At 38.4% G+C, this 24,673-nt stretch overlaps 1 protein-coding gene across 1 annotated transcript; it reads right to left on the bottom strand.

Moving 5' to 3' along the window:
- MTMR6 (myotubularin related protein 6) lies at nt 1-23,884 on the bottom strand. The gene is made up of 14 exons (XM_080577326.1): nt 23,743-23,884; nt 19,582-19,698; nt 17,423-17,585; nt 16,305-16,462; nt 15,477-15,605; nt 14,330-14,464; nt 12,979-13,111; nt 7,750-7,859; nt 6,541-6,666; nt 5,239-5,288; nt 4,161-4,361; nt 3,328-3,462; nt 3,121-3,247; nt 1-2,348 (listed from the first exon to the last, which is right to left on the bottom strand). The coding sequence occupies exons 1-14, from the start codon at nt 23,764-23,766 to the stop codon at nt 2,088-2,090; spliced, it is 1,869 nt and encodes a 622-aa protein (XP_080433452.1). The 5' UTR covers nt 23,767-23,884; the 3' UTR covers nt 1-2,087.
- Nucleotides 23,885-24,673: the final 789 nt, after the last annotated feature.

Below are 24,673 nucleotides of genomic sequence, written 5' to 3'. Positions count from 1 at the left end.
TTTGCAAAAAAAGCTTAATATAATCTTTTGAATCCATAAACTCTAAACAATAAATATGAAAAAATATACATGGCACACCAGAGCAGCTAAATATTAAAACAAACAAGTACAAACCAATAACACTTGCCTATATTGTCAATGATGTTTGTTTCCATAGTGAGATGCAACACAAGCTTAATAATACAAGATGTTTTTTCAAAGGAAAACCACAGAACCAGTTTGATACAGGAGGTGATGGGTAGACAACAAATAAGGCACAAAACCCTCGCTTGCTGCAACCCTGTAAGGCACCACTGTGCAAATGTGAAACTCAGTCAAAACTTGTAGTGGAAAAAAATTAACCATGTTTAAATGACTGGGTAATATATTTTAAAGATGACATTATGTCTTTGGGAATAAAAAGACTTATGAACATGTATTTACATCTATAGGCTTTAAACAAACAATAGTGGCTTATACTCACCAAATACATGGGCCACAGTTAACTTCACCCATACAACCTCACAAGTGCAACTTGATCATGACATATTGGCCTTGTTAATATACTGCTGGATCTAATTTGATGTGGAGGGAAACACTGCCAGTTACGTCAAGTTATGTGGGGCACAGACCAGTAATTTTAACAAAACAGACTTTAGGGATTAGGATAAGAATAAACTCATTTTCACTTATAACCAAAAAGGATTTAAATCCAAAGATAAAAAGCTAGTAGCATTAATCTAACACCATACCTAGGTATCTTAATACCCAAATATGAATATTTGTTACCTGCTCAGAAAGTGTCATGAGATAAAAGTTAATGAAAACCTTCTCCCTTACTAGAAAGCTACAAACATAGAAATCTACATTATATCAACTTTTTTATGTCAGAATTTCTACTGTATCCTGCTAGATGAAGATTTTATATAATTACATATGCAGTTTCACTACACTCTGAAGATTTTTTAAAATGTACAGGCTGGACAAGTTTTTACAAGATGAGAGGGAGGCTTCACTAATTATGAAGTTTTTCTCCCAGAGAAAGATCTCGGAGGCACTCAGTGTCTTATGAGCTTCAGATACATAAATGAAAGATTTTTGTTGTACTCAGGAACAATGTCAGTAGACTACTTCTAGAACTCCTGCTTCCATTCTTGGAACTCAAACAACTGTTTAACTGCGTGCTGGGCAATCTGAGTAGTCAAGTTCCGTTCAGATATTGGCTAATTTTTTTTCTTATGTGTTTTACTCCTTATTCTAAATTTAAACACCTTACCACAATCAAAACATTTAAGATCAGACATAACCTATACTTCCAATGATGCTCAAATCTACTGAGCTACTAGAGAGCAAAATCAGGCCAATCTATTGTATTTTAAACAGAGGAACCGGAAGAAAGAACAGTCTTCAGTAATAAGTTGACATTCAAACAGCAATTTGCTGAAAGGCTGTGCCAGCTTAGGCATGCTTCATTCCCTGTATTCAGTCTGGTTTTAAGGAAAGAACAATTTGAACAAGTACAATGTAAACAGAGTCAGTTTGCAGAGTGCAGTAGTCATGGACGCCAATATCACTGATCAACAGGTTTAAGGCCAACTATTAATGTTTTTAAATACTCTTCCCATGGCACTTAATACATTGAAAATTAGTACTGGGTGATATATAACAAGGGCATACATATTTGTATTATATGCAATATATATACACACTTGTAGCTTCAGTCCCCAAAATACAAAGTTCAAGTTTTTTGCCCAAGTAAAATCAACATGAAATACCACCTGAAAGACCACCTGTGTTTTCCTATACTGAATAAAGATTACTGTTTTAATTTAGTGCAAACCGGCCCAAAGTCCAAAGACATACCACTCCTCAATTTTTAGTCACTACTTACCAAATGCCCCTATTTCTTTTAAAATACAACTATTTTTTTTTTTATGTATACATATATATATATAAGAACAGCAAACACCTGACAATTAGCATGCTGTTCTAACCTACATTAACAAAACTTGCCAATATACAAATCATGTTTTGGTCATGCAGCACAGACCCATCCTCAAAATGTCTTAATTCAGCCAGGCTAGAAGAGAGAAGCGCCGTGCCAGATTTCAACAGGTCATCCTGGCCACTCCATACTCTAAACTGACAACAGCAGGCTCAGCTTTTGAAAACTCTTCCATGAATTCACTGTAGCGATTGTCCGCTGTGTTGCTGCCCTCTATAGTTCTTACAGCATCATTCACAGGGATCAGTGGCTGCTCCTTCTTGAAACACGGAGGGGTTTTCAGTGCCATGGGTGCAGGATGAGCAGACTGCTGATGTTCTTTCATAAGGACTGCATCTGGTTGCCCGTTTTTCTGCTTTATTTTCTGAAATATAGAAAATAATTAGCAGTGAGCATCACTGCTTTACTGACGTTTTGCTTTGCATAAAAGAGAACCCTTTTTTTGCTGGCTAACTCAGATTGTTATTCCCTTTAATACTTTTACATATTTAGACTCGGGTATCTAATAAGCATTAGGCCCCTGGGTAAGCCAACATTTTTTTCCACAACAGATGCTACAAGCACTGCATGCTTAAAAAATATGCTGCTGAGCAGAAGACTGAAAGGTTGCTTGTTAGTCTATACAGAAGTAAAGACTTTCATGCTTGTCCCTTGTCTGGTCCTATCAGAACAGGAGTACATTCTGGAGCACAGGCAGGGGCCTTAGTGCTACTAGCAAGGAAGAAGTCTGCAGCAAACAAGAACTTTTACAGACTAAAGTCAGCGCCTTTATGTCCTTCCTAAAAACCTACTAAGACTTCTCCTTTAGATCTGAAAAATACCAAACCGGTTTGTTCAGATGCAGGAATACATTGAAAGATGTTAACTAGAAAGCAAATAAGAGACCTATCTCAGTAATGCTTTGGTAGGACATATTCTTGGGTAAGGCAAAATAAGTTATATTTAAGAGCAGAACATCAGCTGCATAGCCTGACATTCAGCATAGCACAGTGAAAGGTCAATTCAACATTATGTAGAACAAGCAGTAGGCCATACAATAAAGGCATTCATACGAAAGCTGGAAGCATTATTATAGGCTTTACACATGAATTTGTAGAACAAATCACAAGTAAATACACTTATTTTGCAATACTCACAGCTTCCAGTTCTTTTATGTCTTTCTCCAGCTGTTTATTTTGTTCACTCATGTTCATGATAAGGTCATACACAGATTGCCTGGGATGCATACTTCGATCAAACTGGTGGTACATATTTCTCCAAAACCTGCATGTAACAGATAGTTTTAACTATGCAAGATAAAAAACCCATTTGAAGACAAGACACTGTATACAATTCAAACTTACTTAAAATTGAATGACACTGTATTAGGCTCCAAAAGAGTTAGTTCTGGAGAAAAATCTGGGCTATACAGAGGATTCTGGTACTTCTTTTGTTCATCCAGAAGGAACGGCCACAAGGAATATGTCTTCTCTTTTAATCTTAAGGCAACAAGAGATCAAGTTCAAAACACCAACTACAATCAAAATCCAGAAGCTGTTCAACTCAGCATAATAAGAATCAGAGATGGATTTAAAGAAGTTATCAGAAATAATTATAAAACTGAATTAAATGCTCTCAGTAAAATCGACTTCTTCCTGGCGTATGCTGATGTTGGATAGAACTATCAGTTTTAGAAGTAATAGTCTTAATAGTGTGCAAGTTTCGCCTCATTGCAATAAATGCTTTTTAAATGTAGTTTAAGATGAACCACTGAAAGCTTTCCAAGAGTTTTCCAACAGAAAGCATTGAGACAGCCTATTAATAAGTTTTAACTGAAAAGAATCAGCCTTGCTCAGGCAACGATCTTAAGGTTGCCTAAAAACAGATTAGGGGAGGGAGTAAGTAACTTAAGCAGGAAGTCAGGAGCACTTTATCCACTTTCAGAAAAACGAACAGAAGAAGAAACATGCCTTGACTTTCCCTTGATGAGCAGGGTATTTTCTCCCAAAATTAGAAAAACTGTCTTTAGCATGCAAAAGCTTGAGAAGAACTGCCATTCCCTAATACAGTTCAACATCACTTTTGGTGTGACCAATCCTGCAAGTTTACTTTTATTCAGAGCCCCAAACTGAGCAGATTCACAGGAGTTCTTAGTCCTTCAAAATAAAGAAATAGACATTACAATATCCCTGCTTACTTTAGTTCTTCTCGCTCTTTTTGGCAATTTCCAAGGAAGTTTCCAAACTGGCACGAATGGACATGTTCATGGATCTGAAGAAGGAAAGCTTCATTGTACTCAAAGGCCTGTGGAAACTGCTCCATCAGATTCCACACACTTTCTAAAAACTGAGTGAACACTGGCGAGATCTCTTTTGGATCACCATCCAACTGACAACACCTGAAAGAGATTCCATAAACAGACTGAAACTGGCTTAGGTTAGAAATTGAAAACAAGCACAACTAAGGTTTTTGTTGTTCAAAAAAAATACAGCAGACTATTCTGACACTAGTTTTGGTTTCGAAATTAAGTACCTACCTTCAAGAACTGGAGCAATTCATGAATAGAAATAAGCCTAAATTTAACCTATTTTTCTGAGTTCTAAGTAATCACATCTGTATTCAGTAAAGAGCTAGATATCTTTACTGAATAAAGAAAAGCAACACAGTTTAATTCCTTTGCATCTATTACATCCATAGTCAACACTTGAAACACATGAGCTAAAAGTAAACTAGTAAATAGGAAATAACAGCAAGGCTGTTGTCATAGTCCGTGACACTCAGAGCAAGGAGGAAAAATAGGACTATTGGCAAATAGGACTTCTAAAGGTAGAGTTATTCCATCATCAAAAGTATGGGTAAGTGCAAACATTTATGCAGATCAAAACTTTAAAAGTGTTTTATGTTTTCTAAATGGCTGGGAGATAGCTTTAGGTTTGTCTTGCACTGGCTATGCATATATGCAGATCCAGCTGCAGTTATCAATACGCAGAAGTGAGGTACCAGTGACATTAAACTTACATCTGTAACACAGAATAACTACCCAATAGATATTTGAATAAATAGCAATATACAAAGTGCACTGTCAACTGAAAATAGCTTACCCATTGCAAAGTTTCTGGGAACAATACAGTACTTTAACATTCACAAACTGTTTTTCCTTTCTTTGTGATACTACATAGGTCTAGATATTAATGCAAAATTCGAGATCACTTTTAGTGAAATATTTATCACTCAGTTCAGTGTAAACATTCCTCTACATCAGAAGAGCAAACTACCTGTCAGAGAACTTGTGCCCAAAAGAAATCCAGTCCTTCTCTATCAGAACCTACAAGATAAAAAACAAAACAAAAGTATCTAACAAAATGTTAGTAAATCTTACACCTACAGCATTAACCTCACAGGTTATTGATATATACTGTGTTTCAAATCAACTACAGCAGAAGCAGCTATTTGCCACTGTATTTTTTTCCTTTTCCTACAGATTTTTTTCCTATGAGAGACTGACAAAGCACATTTCTAAAACTAGTTTCTAAAGCTAGTAAAAAGTTGAACAGGTTGACGATCAGAAAAATACTGTTAAACCAGGCTCACTTCAAGCATATTAATGCTTTACAGCTTCACATAAATGGATTATAACAGTTAACTTTTTGAAAGTTGAGTGAAGTATATGAAAAATTTTAATATTGCATTCTTGCTATTATAGTTTACATAAAGCCACACAATATAATCTTAGCAATTTTACTACTATAAAATGTTATTAATATCAACAGTAACTTGTTTTTGTCACTAGTTGCAGTATCAAGCACCAAAAACAGATGACTGTCTACTTATGACAGAAGGCTTTCCAAAATTCCAATTGACAGCAAGGATTAAAAAAGAAAAGAGGTTCCTAACAAGTACACATTCCCACTAGCCATGAGAAAACTATCCTATCTTCTAATTCCTCATCAGTTTAGCTTTTGTGGCAGTTAGAAGTTTGTGATCAGTACAGGGAACTAATTTTGTACATTAACTTTCAGGTGTTCCCATAAGCCCTTATATTGTTATGGCAAAAACAGTTGATTTTCTTACTGCGAAATTTTAAGTAATCATATCAAAATTCTTTGATCATCTCTAGAGAAAGATGAAGACATTTAAGTTGCTTAAATATGTTCAGGTCTTTATGTCACTGTGGCTGGGGATGTAATTTTTAGATTGTAATGAAGTTAATTTGGGAGAAATGTTAAGAATATATATCTGGTATAATTTAGTACATCTATCTCATGTAAGCACTTTGGAATCCTTTTATTTCGTAGGTCTTTATTTTGGATGAAAGAGGCAGTTATTACACCATTTCTGCAGGGTATGTAAAACAATCTACTATTTGTATTTCAGTTTCTTAGGTTATTTAAAATACCTAGTTCTTCCCCACAGCCAAGTATTTCTAAAGCAAAGACCAACCATAGTCTGCAAAACTTATTTTACACCTGTAACTACAAAATAGCATCAGTACAGTTACACTCTTTCCTTTCACACTCAGATATTTTATATACTTTGATTTACCAAGAAACAATTTAACAATACAACAGCTTGCTTACCATGAACCCTTTGATTGTTCTGTAATAGGAATCTAGTAAGAGAGCTCCAAGAGAACAAACTTGTGAAGTCCTGTCCCAGCCATCTGAGCAGTGCACTAATACACTTGCACTCTCAACTGCTATTGCCTGCAAAATAATTCTTTCTTTAATGAATGCTGTCTTGCTTAGATTGTTCAAAGTCAGATTTTAGTAAATACATACAAAAGCTACATTTATCCAAAACTCAGAGCATAGTCTATTTAATAGAAGAAAAATATTATGGGGCAATGTATTAAATAATACCAGAAATCTAGTGAGTTCTCTCCACTGAAATGCATGTAGAAAAACTCCCCTATTAACGAAAGGGAATTCCATTATCTCCTTCACAAAATGTAACAGGGACTTCTACAGTGGTTCCCATTTCTGTTTCTACCCCTTATAAAACTAGAAATGCCCTCAGAACAAGTACTAAGGAAGAAGTTGACTATACATTACAGATCAAACAGGTTTATTAGTTTTCTATTTGGTTGCTTTATAACACCCATTTGTTAGTAATTATACTACTCAAAAGTTAAGGACCAGGAAGTGGTCGTCAGCTTCAGCTAGGAATTCAAATCTATTCGAATTTGAATTTGTTAACCCAAATTTTTGAGGACCATCTGATCTTTAGAAGCATCCACTTTTAGCTAAAGTACCTTTTCCTACTTCAGCTGCTGAAAAGAAAGTTTTCTTCTTTACTCCCCTCCCCCCGAACCCCTTTCATGTTAAGCCCATAGCATCTCAGGTGCCTGGCAAATGCAACTGTACTTTTCAATTCCTTATAAACTGTCCCACTTCCTTGCTAAATGGGATAGCCACTTTGTCCTGTAAGTTCCTTTTTTCAGTGTATAGTAAAAAACAGTTGGCTCCATCTACCTTCAAACTGGTTACACCTTTCATAAATATCCAAAGAAATCAAGAAGCATAACAATATCTTCAAGGCGACCAAACAACATCCAAAGAAAATCATAAAACATTAGCTGGCATATTGAATATCTCCAACCACAGAGAAACAAATAATGCTTAACATATCAGATGTGTCTGTGTGTATTTTAAGCATCCCCCTTTCTGCAAAAAGGGTCAAAGCAAAGAAGAAAAACCGTATTTGCAGAGTTTTATGCTTTATGGAATATTAAGTGTAATTTTGCCTGATAGCACAAACTGCCCTCAAAGAGGCATCATACAAATTACCTTGACTAGGAAAACAGCAGCATCCAACACAGCTTTGATATGACGCAGCCATCCAGAACTCTCCAAACCAGACAAGAAGTCGTTGACAGACAAACCCTTTGTGCCACTGACTGAAAGAAAAAGAGTTAGAAAGCCCTAAGCAGTTACAGCTACCTATAATATCCCTACAACAGAGACAGTGCATTATAAACAGCATAGAATTATTCTTCAATGTTGTAAGTTGATTTGAAACCTTTTCAGGAAACTACCACGCTCAAATGGTTAAGAGATAGGCACTACAAAAGGTGTTCTCCACCCAAAACTCAGCTCTGCAAAATTACAGAAGCCTTAAATGACAAGATGTGTCTTTCTGACAAAAGATCTGAATTAAATACACCAGTGACACCTAAACAGAGTTAGAACCGTCATGTCTCACCAAAAAAAGGGACCAAAATGCCAAAAACCTTACTACAAATAGTTAGATTACTATTACTAACAAAGTAGCTGCATCCAGACAACATTGTCAGTCTGACTGCTTGGAACTAACCATGAGTTTCATCAACCTTTTCACTCTGCCTAGTAGAATAAAGTGAGTGCAGTACAAGGAGAAAATGATGAACTGAAGACCACGTGGATTTTGTCTACCTCCAGAACTGATATACTACAATACTGACTGATCTCTACCATTCTTCCCCTGTGTACTTTGATCCCATAACAATAAGACCAATTCAGGGGGCAGGGGAGGACTCATATTAAAGGAAAGTTGCTGCTGTGCTGCAAGGCAACAGGTATGGAGGTAAACCGAAAGTTTCTCACGGAGATGTGCTGAGCAATTCAGAAATGAGACAGATAATCTGGTTCTTCAAGGACACCAAGCACCCATGCCAAATGAAAATTAGCTAATAAAAAAATCAGTTATTTTAACACATGATTTTGAGCACTAGTTCTCAGTTGCATTATTGTTTAGACACAAGGAACTGAAAGGGAGCAGGGGGGGTAGATCAGTAACTGACATACCTTCCTCTGCATGTGATTCTTAGATATACCTGAAGTTACAATCTAAAAAAAAACCTGTCCCTGTCACATGAGAAAACTATTTTCTGCCAAGTTAGTGGGTCCCAGATAAAAACAAGAAGACAGCAGAGCAGAAAGTTAGTAGTAGAGATACTCACACAGCAACTGCAAAATAACCTTTATCTCTGACTACGGGAGGAAGTGAGCTCCTGCAGCATTCCTGTATCCACACTACGTAGTTCTCAGCTTTCAGCCATACAAATTCTGGTATACTCCCTATTGCTCAGGAAGACTCATAGCACTGGTTGCTGCTGAATGCTGTAACAAAGATAGTCTTCCAGCTTCCAAGTCATGCAGTACTTTTTCTAAAGTCCGTAGATTTTTAACCAGAAAAAAAGCTAGCAGACCACTGCACAATGAAATAACACACTTAGAATCCCCTGGAAACAAGACCTAATGTTAAAGGGCAGCCTGTAAATATCAGGAAAATCAGCAAAAGTTATGCTAGTTTCCTCTAGTACTTGGATAAAAAAACAGCAATTATTGTTAGGCAAAAGTTCTGCTTCCAAAAGGTCTACAAAATAGAAGAGATCAAGAACCACCTGATCCTCTCAAGTCACTCACAGTCTTTCACACATTTACTCTCTCCACCTGTTGCTCCATCACACTTGTTAAATTGTAACAGCACATAAACAAGTCCACCACTAGGATAAGGGGAAAAACTGAAATAGGTCCTCCCACAAAAATCTGGAAAGCCAAACATCTGCAGGGAATGGATGGGACACAGAAAGCAATACCTAGAGGCATTACACATGACTGCACACCCCTATATTCTATGCTTCGTTGATTAAAGCTTAAGTATCTTTAAAAAAAGAACACAGGCTTCTAGCCCTCGATTGCTTTCACCCAGATACTTCTGTCAAAACCAGCTTTTGAACATCATTTTCAACTTCACAAAACACTTGACCTGGTATTTTCTGCTTCTAGACAGACTTCATTGGTTTGAAAATCAAGGCACAGGTACAAACACATGTCAAGCCCCTGTAATTAACCTTCTGTTTCTGTGAACTGACATTTTTACTACTTAGTGGTAAAATAAGGAAATCGCATTAACACTTCTCAGGACACTTATGTGCTGATTAATCATTGCAGTCCCTCATGTTACTCAGAAGGATCAAAGATGACTTGGCACCACTAAGTTGTCTAGCGACTTCACAAAAACTATCCTTTAAGACCGTTTTGACTATATGGATCATAAATATGTGCCCTGCATGCATGCGAGCCCAAATGACTCACTGCCCCATTGCTGACTGCCCTTATACACCACTACCAGCAATGCCTCAGGCAGCAGTTGTTGCATCAAAAGGTGACTGGATCCTGCAAGCAGAACCTAGAGACTGAAGGAAGCGTGGTGGGCTGGGGACAGGGGTCATTTTTAAACAAAAAAATTCCCCCCACAAACACACTCCATACAACTCACAACAAAACTGTTAATACACTTCCACCATCAACATATGTGCCACAGCAGCAACTATTACTGAGCCTTTTCCCTCATATTTCCTACAGAAGTGCTCTTTCCTGACTTACGCAATACCTTTTTGCTTATCAGAATTCAAGTCTTTTCAGACATGTAATGCTATATTTTTAAGCGTATAAAAAATGGGATTTTCTATATTCAACCCTATAGCCAGAAACTCAGGCTATGTGAAGATTCTTCGATTAGTGTTGTACAGATTGGGCAGTCTGCCCATCGGGGCACCGAGTCATCGTGTCTACACTAAAGACGACTATTTTTGAGAAGTTTTGTTTTGCTGCATGTAAGACCATTAAAAAGAACACAAACAGCTAAATCAGAAGAATAGACTGCAAAGCCCCCCTAACATCCTGCATTAGGGAAAGATGTTGGGAAGGATTGTGTCTTACATTTAATTTGCAAACAAATGACTTCTGGAGCCTTTCATTAGGGTATGAAGGAAGCCAGACAGAGAGACAAAGAGCCTAGAATCAGAAACATGCTGAAGAAAGAATAACAGTTGTTTGTTATAAATAAATGTGAGTACAGTTCCAGTTACAAAGACTCTTGAAAGAATAGGGTCATTGGTATCCTGTCACTGACTAGAGAGCATTCCGTTCAGCACATCTAGGAGAAAGGTGGCACGCAGAAGTTAAATGGCATTTTCCTCAACTTAAAATATGAATAATTTTCATAGCATCTCCTTCCAGGGTCTGAAAAGTTCCTTATCGCATGCCTCCCTAAGTTTTAGAAGTCCTTCCTATCACTGAAATATATGCATAATTCATATTTTCCTGGGAAGACATAATTCCATTCCCTCCTTCTTTTGCCTCCAATATCCCAGAAGGGAACCAGTAATAGTAGTTACTACTGAGTTTAAATACATCAATCTTCCACACAAGGCAAAATGGAGAGGGGTTCTATCCTTAAGGAAAGCTGTTATTATGAAAAATATTTGATAGCATCCCACCAACAGATGCTTATGTCAAATGGAAAGACTACGAGTTCCAAAGTTTAACTGTGATGCATATACTTCTGCATCACACATTACTACACAGGAACAGGCATCTTTAAAAAAAGAAATCAGGATTTATGAGCCAGTTGTCTGGAACTGAAGGAGAGATTTAGAAAAAATAGGAATTATCCCAAATTTCAGAAAATTAAAGTTCATGGTCATGCTGCTAATCTTTTTTTTCAATAAAGTGTGTGCACAAATAACCACAAAATATATATAAACATAGTTTAAGTACTATCACCTCAAGGGATGTGATTCTCCCTCTCTACTCTGCTCTCATGAGACCCCACCTGAAATGCTGTGTTCAGCTCTAAGGTCCCCAGCACAAGAGGACATGGACCTGTTAGAAAGAGTTCAGAGGAAGACCAGAAGGGTGATCAAGGGGCTGGAGCACCTCTCCTATGAGGACAGGCTGAGGGAATTGGGTTTGTTCAACCTGGAAAAGAAAAAGCTCCAGGGAGACCTTACAGCAGCATTCCAGTACCTAAAGGGGCCTGCAGGAAAGCTGGGGAGGGACTCTTTGTCAGGGAGTGGAATGATAAGACAAGGGGGAATAAATTTCAACTAAAGGGTTTAGATTAGGCATTAGGAAGAAATTCTTTATTCAGAGGGTGGTGAGGCACTGGAACAGGTTGCCCAGAGAAGCTGTGAACACCCCATCCCCAGAAGTGTTCAAGGCCAGGCTGGATGGGGCTTTGGGAAACCTGATCTAGTGGGAGGTGTCCCTGCCCACAGCAGTGGCATTGGACCTACGTCTTTTTCTTTTAAGGTCCCTTCCAACCCAAACCATTCTACAGTAACATTTTCCACAGAGTGCCTGAGCAATTGGTTAATAGCAGATATGGGTTCAATGAAAATGAATTCAGACTACACCACTGATCTGTAAAATTTCTTGACCAACATAGCTAGAATTCCTTCAAAGGAGACTTCCCTACACGTGCAAGCCTTCCCAATGACTGGAAATATTAGGATAATTCTAAAAGGCAAACATACGTAACTAGCAGTACACGTGGAAACCTGACTTCTGTCACCATACTTTAATCACAGCATTAATATTCCCAAGTGTCTCAGGTTTGTTTTCATCTGTTTACCTCAATGAAATATTAAGGGAAATAAGAGTATCGTTAAAATAGAAGACTTCTGCCTCATCACTTTCACAACGCTGTGGCAAGTAGTGGTGCTATGAACTGGCTCACATTTCCCCTCCCCCCAGACACGAATTCTCTGCAAGATGCATCTACAAGCACAGGAGCTGTTTGCCAAGACAAAGAGTTCACGTTTTGTACAGACCATTACATCACGCAGTTACAGTGAGTTCTGTGCAAACAAGTGCTCCTTGAGGAATGTTCTACGTGTGAAGATGCATATATTCACGTTATTTTATGTATTTACATATACATACACAAATACATGTATGTATATGTGTATACTTGGAAAGCTGGTCTTTCCCACAAGCCACTGACATACTAATCACGTTAACCCCTAGCACATGCTGCTCAGTTTTCTTCAAAATAACTCACATCACTGGGTTTACAGTTTAAAAGTAAAGATTTAAGGTAGGTTATTACCACAACTGCTGAGCACAAACTGGTACTAAGTGCAAAGCTTGAATAAAACACAAGTCTTAATACAGTTTAAGCCATTATTAAAAACTTCAGAAGAATATTTATTATTTTTATATACGCTATATAGTACAGTTCGAACGTACCTTCCAAGAGTTTTTGTAAGCTGGATCTCATTACATGAATATTTTCAATTCCAACAAACTGGAACCTAATGTTAGAGTAGTTGTCTTCGTTTTCATAGCCCTTCCCAGCAGCTCTGTTTGCCATTGCATTAAGCTTAAAAGAGCAAAATCAAAATACTGTAAACCAGCATTTCAAATAAAATGTCAGATTAAGAAATAGAAACCAAGTAATTTCAGTTTAATACACTAGGAAGAGACACAAAAGCACATATTATAAACAGATTCTAATAAATGAACAGTTTAAGCATTCAAGCATGAGAAAGGCATGGTACACTGAAAGCAACAGATGGTCTATATTCAACACTGACACATCTGAATAATGCATTTAATAATTTCCTATTCTCTCCTCTGTGTACCCACCAACAAGCCATTACTTATTTCAAAACATTTCTGAGAAAAGACACTTCAAGGCAATTAACCTAAAAATAAGTAAATAAACCCAGCCTCAACCATACATACGCTTTTCAGGTATCCTACAAAAAAGTCAGTTTGGTGAAGAAGCAGCTAATACACTGCTTGCAGCTATAAAAAGTACAACTAAAAAACCCACAGTTGGCTCAATTTTTACCTGTCAGCCAGACCTACTGAAGCCTGCTCAAAGTAAGTGTAAATTCTACAATGTAGGATTTTCACTTTACATCCTTATTTTCTAGCTCCTGCATTTGGAGATTTAGATGACACAAATATCAATCTAAATGCAGATTGCCTAAAAAGAGAAAGTAACCCCCCATACTCCAACAGGTCAAAAACCCAACATAATTCAACTTAGTGTTGAGGTGTGACCTCAAAAATGCTACAACAGAATTTCTCCTACCTCTTCCTGTTTAATACAGACAGTACTAGTAGTATTCATGCAACGTTTGGACAAGCCACTGTCCTCCCTTCTGTTCTAAAACAACCTCCAACACAGCTCACCATTTCATAAACTTAATTCCTAACAGTTAAAGGTGCTTGGATCTCACTCCAACTATTCACTTCTTACCTGTTTTACATATATTTTTAAATGTACCTCCCCAGAAGTTCACTTACATTCAGTGAATTACAGAATCATTTAGGTTGGAAAAGACCTTCAAGATCATCAAGTCCAACCATCAGCCTGACCTTACATTTGTCTTGATAGTGTGGTTCAACTTCTTTAAGAAAGCAAGCACTTGACCACTTGAATAGTGAGACCTAGTTCTACCTTCATAGAATATGTTTATATTGGGCCAAAGCATTTAACTCTCAATCTTTCCAAATCACATGTTATCTCAGTTACTCTTTTGGTGTTCAGGAGGAGAGAGTAGTCTGAAGAACCTGTAGAAATACATACCTTTGGCCTGGTGTCCATGACATACATGTAGCGATTTGAGGGATTTGCTTTACTGATTGCTTGCAACATGTGCTCATCTTCCAGGCATCTGGCACTGAAACCTGAGAGAGGCTGACTGCATCTACAAATTGCAGCCTGTCATAGAACACAAAAGCCAAGTTAACTTCAGTTTAGTATCTATAGTTGAAGCACTTTCCATAATTTTAAGACACCTGCATAATTCATTTCATTTGACACATCACTTCAACTGAAAAAAGCAGAGGTGTTCCAACTTTTTAAGCACACTTGCATACACTAAAACAGGCAGTGCCTACAACTTTTTCAGGCCTATCTACAGTGACAAGGTAGTTCACAATTTTCTTAAGTATTAAAACCCAAGAAGTACAGACTGAAAAAAAGCACTTTACTTTTTTACTTTTCAGTAAAAAGCAAATTACTCTTGATGAAAAGTAAATTATGCTTAGTTTTACTATTTTTAGGTGTAATACGTTACAGTCTGAAGTAGTTTTTACCATATCATTTTCAATGATATATTGCATTTGAGAGGGTGTCAGGTGCATTTCCCAATTATGAGTTATCTTCAAGTGCATCTACTAGTTTAATATTCATACTTCAAAAATTCTTCAACTCAGCAGGATGACAATCCTGCTCTCCCTTCAACGATGGCTGAGACAGGCAGAAGTTGCTTCACACCACCATTTATCAAACCTTGCAAAATCTATTTTTATTCACTAGTTCTTTACACCTTGCAAATTCCTCCTCAATCAATAAGTTATTTTGATTTTTTTTTACACCCTCCCCCCACACTTTGACATAATAGACTTTATTCTTCATTTATCAAGATAGATTTTTGTCAAGTGACATGTTATCTTGATCTTAAGGTCAGTTTCTGAAAGCTTTAAGAGATTCAACTAATTACTTGAGGATTTCTTTTAAACTGGCTTAGCTTAATTCTGCATCTTGTTAGACACTACTACCGTGAGCTGTATTTAAAGTTATCATGAGTTATATATACTGTTCTCATTCAAGTCAGCGTACTTGAATTGTACACCTTACAATGTAAGGTATACAGTTACCTCATACATCCTGAACTACCAGCAAGTGTTGAGAATTTTCAGCCCATTTGCATGAAGAAAACAGACAATACCTTTTTATCCTTATGATAATAGGACAACACTGGGAATCTTCCTTTGCTTCTGAACTTGGAACTACCAACAATTATGGGCTTGCTTGCAGTTCTGGGAACATAAAGATCTCTAGGATAGGTTTCACAAATCTGAAAGACACACACACATATATATATATATGCATACAGGGTACAAACCTAGCACTAGATACATAACCCTCCACTATTTTTACAAGGAAATAAAAGGCAAAGGGTAAACACCAACATAATTCTATTTATGGGAATATCTCAGAGGAGACAAACCATGGATAAAAAGGTACAAATTAGTGTCAAAGTGATACAACCAATTACTGCTGGAAAGCACTGCTACAGTAGCATTCACTTCAAGAATGAAATTTTTTCAGTAGAACTGCTGAGCATATGTTTCAAATAAAATATTGAAGTTATTTCCATCATTTTTTATATTTGCAGACTACAAAGATGAAATCTAATCTGGCAATCAGCTGCACCACCACAGCCATCGTCTTTTACAACCAGTACTGCAGAACCTAATGCAGAATCCCTCTCCGTTAGAGCAAAGGAGCAGAATTGTTGGGACTGGGTTTCAAATAGGTAAGTGAACACAAGAAACAATTTAATGCACGTACACTCAGTGAGGCACAGAAGAAAAGCTTCAATTAGAAAGTTGTGAGACTGTCTGATTAAGGAGTTAATTCTCTCCACCTGCCAGTTTTGCTTATGCTGCAAGCCAAGTGATTTCATAGCATCAGACTGCTTTCTACAGGACTAGAGCCAGAGAATAAACCAAAAACAGATGTAAAATAGAACATCTTCCACTACAGTCCTTACCTTATAATCACGATTTGCATCAGACAACTGCCAGTAATCATTTGGCACTCCCATTCTCTTATATTCTTCTGCTAGATCAATAAGCTGCCAACCTTTGACCTGCTCAGATTCATTTTGCTTTGGATTATAGGAGAAGGCATACAGTTCTTCGTATTTTGCTAAAAGGTAAGGAAAAATAAGACTCTGTAATGAGCTGCCTCTAAAAATGCATTGGTAGAGAAAGGTAGCACAGTTGACAAACCTTAAGGTTGCCTGAGCTGCAGAAATTTCAGGCTTCAAGATTTCCAGACAGAGTAAATAGATACTTGGCATTCCTGAAATGTTTATTCTGCAACTCCAGATATTTAGTTTTAGTTAAAGGTAGGTTATAAAAACTTTCAGGGAAGAGAATGAAAGAGTGCCTGACCTCTTGTCCCAGCAGGGATGTTTAAGTCATTAGGGCAAAGCAAAGGTCACAAAATGAAGACTGACAAAATAACAAATTATTAGAAGAGCTTCACAAGAGCCAAAATAACAGGCATCTTTAAAGGTAAGAACAGAAATGTAAATCTACTGAACATTAAAAGCAATGTAAAGTTCCCTTCGAACCAAAAAAGCTTTCAAAATATTTTCTTATTTTTTCTAATACTTTTTAGATGACAGATAACATTTTACAGTTGTCCAAACAAAAAAATGCAAAAGGCCACATTAGGTGACAGAAGTCTCCTGTAAATCTAAATCCATATTGTTATTTTAGCATCAGAACTTCAGCCTATTTTTTGAAATTGCATGAAGTCAGTAACAAATTAGTACTTGTGTGGTAGCATTTTATCCATGGAACACATCAATTAAAAACATAATACACACATTCACAATTCTGAGGCTAATGCTCAAAATGCTGAATCTATAGGAACCTTGCACTCTCTTGGAGAAGATCAGTGAGCTACAAAAGCCAGACATTTTCTGAATTCACATATAGATTAATACTCCATTATTAATAGAATTCTTTGACACATCAAACCCATTTAAAAGGCTTTTACATAATGTACATTTCACAAAAAAATAAGAAAGCATGCAATTTCTCACCAACTTATTACCCAGGTGCATACTACAAAGCCTTTTCCAATTTGAAGTCTCACCTGTTCTTGACAGCTGAAGCAAAGAGTTATAAACATCATGACAATCTCTCTCTCTGGGAACAACAAAGTGAACTATCCTGAAGTTCTTGCACTGGATGACAAGGGGGCAGCCAGAAGTAGTCAAGGGAAGTTTTTCCACTGCAGCAATGTGATGATGTAATATCTAAGGCATACAAGAACTCAGCATAAGCATGCTGACAAAAAATGAGAAAGGCACACTATTTACACAATCAGACGACAGATTAACCTGTCCTGAATATTGATTTTTGACCAATTTTCTCAATCACTTAGTTATAGAAGATAATTAGTTAAGAAGAAATTCAAGCTTGGCATTTTGGTCTAGATAGCATAACTTTTTAAAATTTAACTTTCCCCTCATTTTTTGAACTGTCAACTAATCTTTATAAAAACTAATAAATATACTTTTAAATGCAGAAATCAAGAAATAGAACTCCACTGGGGTCATTCAGTTCTTTTCCACAGCTTCACTAACTGACCAGCTTACATCCAATTAGGTGGGGTCCAAATAAGTTGTCTGGTTTCTTTTTTTCCTTTAATGGATCTAGAGGAACATACTTCAGAATTTTATCAGGGAAAAGAAAGCAAGTTAAGGAAAGCAAATCAACATATAGTAGATACTGAAGATTTTAGAATGACAGTATTTTTTTGCCTATCAGAGGAGCTCACATTAAATATTTTATGCATTAGTCATTTACTTTAATCAGTCTGCTAGCATTTGAGCCAAGAGTACGACTTGAGACAACTCAGACTGCTCACAGGGATATAGAATGAACAGGAGATAAGAAAAACCTCTCCTGTATTATCCATTGTGCTGATGTAGACACGACAGTCATAGCTAAGTGCCTTTCAAACACTGTAACAAAAGACTGTCACAGTAATGGATATCTGTGGCAAATCTACACAAAGTTTGGGAAAATGCAGGAGAAAGTAACAGCTGTTCAACCACAGGAAGAAAGCCACTGATACATTACCTCAGCTGAACAAGATGCTCTCAAAAGCATTTCAATTACCTCACTGAAGCAATCATCTCCTCTTAAATATCGATCAGAATTAGGCATCTGAAAACTATGCTGCCAAATATGCATTTACAAAGAGACTATATCCTGAAGAGAGACATTATCATAATTATACTTGATACTTGCACTATCATCACAAATACAATATTCAAAATACAGGTTTGATATCACTGAAGTACGATCTTTTGAAGCAGTACACTGGGACAAACAATGCTTCTGAATATATTCTCCTCAACAGTTCCTTCCACTTGAGAAGATAACAGTTTGTTTTTGCACAAAGTTGTAGATTGTATCCAAATTACTGAAAAAAATATCTTTTTTGTAAGCACCACGAGACATCTCATCAGATAACCAGGATATAAAGTTAAGTGCAAGAAGTTTCACCTACAGAAAAAAAGTGAAGCCCAGGAAAATGAGATTTCATCCTGGAGAAGTACAGCACCCTTAAATGCGCTGAACTCAGTCAGGTAGCTGTGCTACAGCAGAAGCCAGAACTTGATGTACATGTGTGCCACCAGGGAACCGGGCAAAAAAACTAGCAGGTATTACTGCTTATACAAGTAAAACTGGCTGGTATGATGGCCACAGCCATCAAGAAGCTGCAGCCCCTTCTGAGCTCTTTTGTTCCAAAATGTACATCTTCAGAATAAATAGTCATTTACCACTCTAAAAAAGTGCATGGAATCACCAAGCCTAGATTTTTGGATTTTGCCATCTTATTTAACATAGGCAAGATCTAAATGGAAGGCAAAGAATGCAGAAATTTTCAACCTAGTGCTTAAATTATCTAACAATCTCCCGCTCCTTCCTCTGAACTGCAGTGCCAGTCAGATGTTAAAAAAAGCATTTGCTCAGAAAAACAAGCAAAGGCTATAGAGAAGAAACAACAGCAACTCAGAGAAGTGAAAATTATTTTCAACATTATCCAGTTTCAACTGCAAAGGTGTCATGCAACAGCAGGAGCTGTGATTCATTAACTTATTATGATATCACAAACAAGCAGATCATGGGGAATAACTTTTACATTAAACATTTTAGTAAACAAATTCAACTTCATATCAGGAAGAACAAATGCATCTGAAGAACCTGTGCTTTTGAGCCACAAGCATTTGATATGCTTACCCAAGTCTCCCTCCTGCTTGAATCTATGAATAACAGATGAGTTGCTGTAAGGTACAGAGTTCCTGTCAGAGACTTATTGCTGGTGCTGAACCTATCCAGTAACTTCACTTGCTCTACCTGTAAGAAAAAAGTGGGGGAAAGCAAAACTTAGTTTTTTTCCTTAAACACAAAGTAAAAATCCCAACTCCAGAAAAGCGCCATCAGTTTGTGCAGTAATTTTGAGAATGCTAGAGCATGTAATACAGCACACACAAGACTATTCGATCCAAATTGTTGAGAACACACTTGTAGTCACATAAGCTTGTGCAGAATGACCATTTAAAATATCCTGTTTCAATACAAAAGCACACAATGAAATGACAAGACTAAGTTCCGCAGACTGCTTAGTCCATATACATAACATGGTTATTTAATAGTAAAAGAGACCAAGGTATTAAGTTTTAAAAAATAAGTTGAATTACTAAAAACTTGCAGACAAAAACTTGCCCCGAAGTACAGCAAGCACAAGCATTAACAGTTTCCTGTTATTTACGTGCCAGCATTGAGTTAACAACTGGTCTCTGATATGTTCTTCTCCAATCAGCTATCTGTATACTCATCACAAAGATTAACTCTCCTGATTTTACTTTTAGATATCTACTGCTATTTATATCATCCCCAATCTTAAAAATCTGCATTATAACAACCTTGCCTCACTGTTAAAATAAACTCTGGTGAAATGCAAGCACTATAGTAATAACTAGAAACAATCTCCCAGAAATTCAAGGACTGTGCTGGCATTTGAAGTATCAAGATTTCAAGCTGGAATCTTCCAAGGGCAGATTTTCTCCTCCTGGTATTCCACCAACATTGTTATCTCAATCCTATGGAAAAGCATTTCAGAATAAAGCAATTTCTAGATAGCCTGCATTTTATCTGGTGCTCATAACGTTACAGGCTCCACAGTTTACTTTATTTGAGGCAAACACTACATGACTCAGTGTGTGCAACAACAGGAAAGGACCGTGGTGAATGGCTTATCTCTATGCATTCCTGTATTTCTTGGCAGCACGGGCTCATTAGTGCCAATTTAAAGCCATTTTGCTGGAAGCTTGATGCTACTGCCATTATATCCACAGCTGAACTCCAGAAACTTTCCCACCAGCACCCAAATCTGAGACCACATTTACAGTGCTGATGTTAGACTGGTTTTAATTCCCATGTACAAACCTACTTATCTGGTAAAAGTATAGACAAAACACTTAATAATTGCCCTTTCAGTCCAGGTATTTATTGCAATCTAGCAAGGCCTACCTCTGTTTTTGAAAGTTAGAAAAGCAATGTAAGGCATCCAAAACAGAATGGAGGAAATTTGAGTATCTACTAGCAGCCGGTGCTACTATAATATCCTAGATTTCAGTTTGGAAAGGGGAAAATAAAGTTACATGTATTTGTACCTCAAAACATGTTATCCTGTCATCAGCAAGATATCAGTGCTCGGATACAAAGCACCATAACCAATACAGCACCGTCAAAACGTGGATTTTGTTTTGGGCAGTTCTGCACTGCACCTCCCTGCAAACTGAGAAGTGCGCAGAACACCGCAGGTTTGTTACAGAAATGCAGCCCACAAAATCCAGGCAAACTTCTGTTGCCCTCCATGCAACAAAATAGTTATTCTCAAGGCTGTATTTCTATGTTAGCTGAGGGCAGGCATTAGTACACTTCAAGACTCTTATTAGAGCTTTGTATGATATTCCTTCAAATTAGAAGGAGCTGTCCCCTTCCCCATCTAATCCTCAGTCTGGCAGACTCACGTTTGATTTAGCTTGACTACTGAATCCCAAACTTCCACCTCCACTGGAAAACCCATAAACATTTTCACTAACAGATGACCTCAAATATACAAACAGAATTGACTGAAGAAATTTTAGTCTTCTCTACTACATTTTTCTTTAAAATATTTTAAGGACACTTCACTTCTAAAGCTCAATCACGGAACCAATTTTTTCTCACTTGTAATCCTTCCCCCCCTCCAATTTATGATATTGTGATATGGTTTTCACCATTTGTTACTAAAGTATAAAAATCACTTCTGTCTATGAATTTTAAGTTGACCTTACTTCCTTGTTCAACATAAATTTGTTGGACAGTTTAACTTCATAAGAAGCTAAACTTTTCAGGTAGCTGTGCCAACAGTTCTAAGACAACTTCGATGTTTCCATCAGATGAAGTTAGAGAAAGAATAAAATCTATTTCAACACCTTTTGCAGGACGACAGCTTCCTTGCACAGTAGTTAATTTGTGCAAGACTGCACTGTTATTTCATGCTTGTTTCACTATTTCTTCAGTAAAATAAATTGAAAAACTGTAAAGAACAGCCAGATTAGAAAATGTGCGTGTCTCCTACCAGTCAGAACGGGGTCCAATTCAAGCCCACAAATGCACAGACCTTGCATGGTACCTAGCACAGGCTATACTTTAGTTTTCTTGCTTCCTGTAACTGCAATATTCAAAATTATTACAAACTAACATATATACATTTTAATCCACCTGGATATCCAATATCCCACAAGCTTTAAAAATTTCAGCAAGCATCATAATTCTAATCAAGAATTCAGGTTATTTTTAGCCATTAATTCATCACTTTAAACAGATTTTTGGGGGGTATGATTTATATCACTTGAAACAATTTTAAGTCCTTGTCCTGGTTTCAGCTAGGATAGAGTTAATTTTCCTCCTAGTAGCTGGTATGGTACAAATTAACTCTATCCTAGCTGAAACCAGGACAACCCTGTACCTTAAAACTTGGCTGCAGTGCTTGTTTCTCTCTTCAGCTAGTTATACTGCTACATCAAGGATTTTCTTAGCAGGTGCCCAAAGCCACGCACAAGCACAACATAAAAAAGTCAGCAACCTGCCAACATTTATGGTCTCAATTTCAGTTTTGAAACTTAAATATCTACTCAGATCATGAAAATATTTTGCATTTAGTCTAGTTTTTAACTTTGATACCAACAACTGACTGTAACAATATTGTTTACAAATCAGGAGTTTCAGGTTTTTAAGTGGGCTGATAAAGAAACCTTATCCCTAATCCGTCAACATGGTACAAGATAATTCCATCCAATAAACCAAAACTGCACTCAGAGTATCTTTGTTAGAGACCTTCCTTTAGCATTATGTATACATACATATGTAAATATATATTAAAAAACTAGTTAAACATTTATACACAGTTTATATAAAGGTGTTCTTCCAGAAACTTAAAAGCCAGTTCCTTTAATTATCGGTTATACATTTATTGCAATATAACCACTCCTTTCCTCCATACATCTATAAAACTTGATTGCAGTCAGGCTGCCAGGTCATGGAACTAATTGCTTGGTCATTTCCAAGGCACAACAAATAGAGGAACAGTCTTTCCAGCAGCCTTTGCAGTCAGGACTGACAAGAGAAATACTGTTACAATGTGATTATGTAAGAACAGAAATTTAAAAAAAAAACACAACATTTTATATAAGTGATTTACAGAAGGAGTTAGTAAGATTTTCACCTTCTTCATTATAAAGGAAAGCAACTAATAAGCTAAACATAAAGTAGAAGAGTCTAGAACATCAACTGCAGCTTGACTGATTTTTCAGAATAAGCTAACAAACCGCACATCTACTGATGGCTTACGTTCACGACTATGCAAATCAATCGTTAATAAGAACGCAGCACTCTTTCCACAGGCTCCATCCCCAAAGCCAGGACAAACCGCACAGCACAGCACCCGAGCACAACACAGCCGTAACCCCCCGAGGTGCTCAGCCCCCCTCTTCAGGCGCAGCCCCTGCCTTCCCCCCAAGCTGTGCCAAGCCCTGCTGCCCCAGGAGGAGCCGAGCCGGGCCCTATAAAACAGACAGCGCCCAGCAGGAACCGTGAGCCTGCGAGGACCCCCCCGAAACCCCCCAGGGCAGGCAGGCACCCTGAAGGGGACGCCCCGAGCAGCGCCGCCCGCCTCAGAGCCCCTCAGGAGGAGGAGGAGGCGAGAAGGCACCGGCGGCGGAGCCGGCCGCAACGCCCTCACCCGCGGCTGGCACCAGCACAACAGGACCACACCGGGCCCCAACGCCCCACAGCAACTGCCCCGATGCCGGCAGCATTGCCACCCCGTCCCCCTTCAGCTGTCCCCGGTACCTTGGTGGTGCGGATGTGCTCCATGACGGCCCAGCACAGCCCCGTCCGCCACCACCCGCCGCCCTCCTCCTACTGTCGCCGCCGGGCCGGGCGTTGCCTTAGAAACGCTTCCGGGGCGGGGCCGCGGCCGCGCGAGCTCCCTGCGGCGCCCCCTATTGGTCAGCGGGGGAGCAGAGCGCCCCCTCCTCGCCTGCAGCGCGCATGCGCCGGCAGGGGGCGGCGCCATTTTGGGGTGGCCGCGAGGGGCGGCGCCATTTTAGGGAGGCCGAGGGGGGAGCGGAGGGGTGGTATGGCGGCCGTTGCGTGGTGGCCTGCTGCGGTGCTCAGGGAGCCCCTGTGAGACCCGGGCTGGCGGAATGGAGGGGCTGGGGACGCCGTCCTACGAGCCGCGGAGCGCAGTGCTGGTTGGGAAGCCTCACCTGGCGGCTGGCACTGTGGAGAAAGCAGGCATGGTGCTGTGGTGCCAGGAGGTGTGTGGAGAAGAGAGCCGTGCCCTGGCTCCCCAGGCCTCTTCGTGGGTGGAGGGCTTCCGTCTTACAACAGGAGGATTGTGAACGGGGAAACTCCTCTATAGCGGCCCTTTTTAATGTATTACTCCCTGGCAAAATGGGATTGTGGAGAGTTGGGGGCTGATTTGCGACTCTGTAGAGTTAAAATTTAATTAAAAGACTTTAATGTGGATTCCGATTCTGTGTGCTTATTGGCAGGGCACACTGGGCACGAACCTACAAACAACAGTACTAGAACGAAATAACGACATAGAGCAGCAGCGCATCCGTTTTGTACCTGTGTGGGTACCGCTACACAAGAATCCTACGTCTGCTGTACAATAAATAAGAGACACGATAAAACAGCTTAAAAGTTGTCGTATGGGCTATGTGCACCGCACTGCTTTCCTGATTGTTATGGTTTAGTGGAGGACTTGTTAGCC

The sequence above is a fragment of the Anser brachyrhynchus genome, assembly GCF_964034855.1.
Source record: "Anser brachyrhynchus genome assembly, chromosome: 1".
Classification (NCBI taxonomy): domain Eukaryota; kingdom Metazoa; phylum Chordata; class Aves; order Anseriformes; family Anatidae; genus Anser; species Anser brachyrhynchus.
Note: the sequence above shows the minus strand (reverse complement) of the source record. Positions and strands in the feature narration are given on the sequence as shown.

What these genes read in the sequence shown, in the direction of transcription:
- MTMR6 (XM_080577326.1), bottom strand. Translation starts at nt 23,766, where the DNA reads ATGGAGCACATCCGCACCACCAAG. An exon ending in GCTTCAGCTGTCAAGAACAG is followed by an intron (nt 16,463 to 17,422) that starts GTGAGACTTCAA and finishes CTTACCTTTTAG; the next exon opens with CAAAATACGAAGAACTGTAT. An exon ending in CTTACAAAAACTCTTGGAAG is followed by an intron (nt 7,860 to 12,978) that starts GTACGTTCGAAC and finishes TTTTTCTTTCAG; the next exon opens with TCAGTGGCACAAAGGGTTTG.